Raw genomic sequence first — 538 nt, forward strand, 5'->3', positions numbered from 1 at the left:
GGAACCCCGTGTCTCCCACCTGAACATGTCCAGAGGGGGTGTGTGAATCTGCTGAGTGTGCAACAGGCCACATGAGAGTGCCAGCCAAGCAGGAGATGCTGTCCAGCCCTGCCTTGCCACCTGGCTCCATCCAGAAGGCCTTGTGCACTAGGCTGCAGGGACCTTGGCAAGGGGACAGCTCTGCTCTGATGCCTGCGTTCAGGTGGCTCTGGCACCTGCTAAGGGGAGACCCCCGAGTGGACCTCCCGGCCAGCCGTCCTGACACCCATCGCTGGGACACGGCCCCACTCCATCTCTCAGAGTCAGCCTCCTGCCCTTTTCCATCCTCCTCAGACTTTCAGAAGGGCACTTTGAGTCCCCTCCGACCCCCAAGCTCTGGTCTGCTGCCCCAGCGGACCTAAGAGAACGAGGTGAAGACGCCACCGTCATCAGAGACGCCGCCACCGACGGGACAAGGGTTGTGGGCGAACTGCGTAGACCTCAGGGAAAAAGGGGGCAGAGGACAGACTGGCGCGGGCCCGCGGGGAACCAAGTGCCC

The 538-nt window shown here is 63.0% G+C and overlaps 1 protein-coding gene across 1 annotated transcript in view; it reads left to right on the plus strand.

The window, feature by feature from the left end:
• Positions 1-333: 333 nt before the first annotated feature.
• Positions 334-538, plus strand: part of SSTR5 (somatostatin receptor 5) — a gene marked incomplete at its 5' end in the record, with an annotated part of 7,935 nt that continues 7,730 nt past the window's right edge. Inside the window, one exon of the mRNA XM_010854038.1 lies at positions 334-532. Within this exon, the coding sequence (XP_010852340.1) occupies positions 334-532 (199 nt within the window). The remainder of the gene's footprint in view (positions 533-538) is intronic.

This window comes from Bison bison, unplaced genomic scaffold (genome assembly GCF_000754665.1).
Source record: "Bison bison bison isolate TAMUID 2011002044 unplaced genomic scaffold, Bison_UMD1.0 scf7180017853219, whole genome shotgun sequence".
NCBI lineage: Eukaryota > Metazoa > Chordata > Mammalia > Artiodactyla > Bovidae > Bison > Bison bison.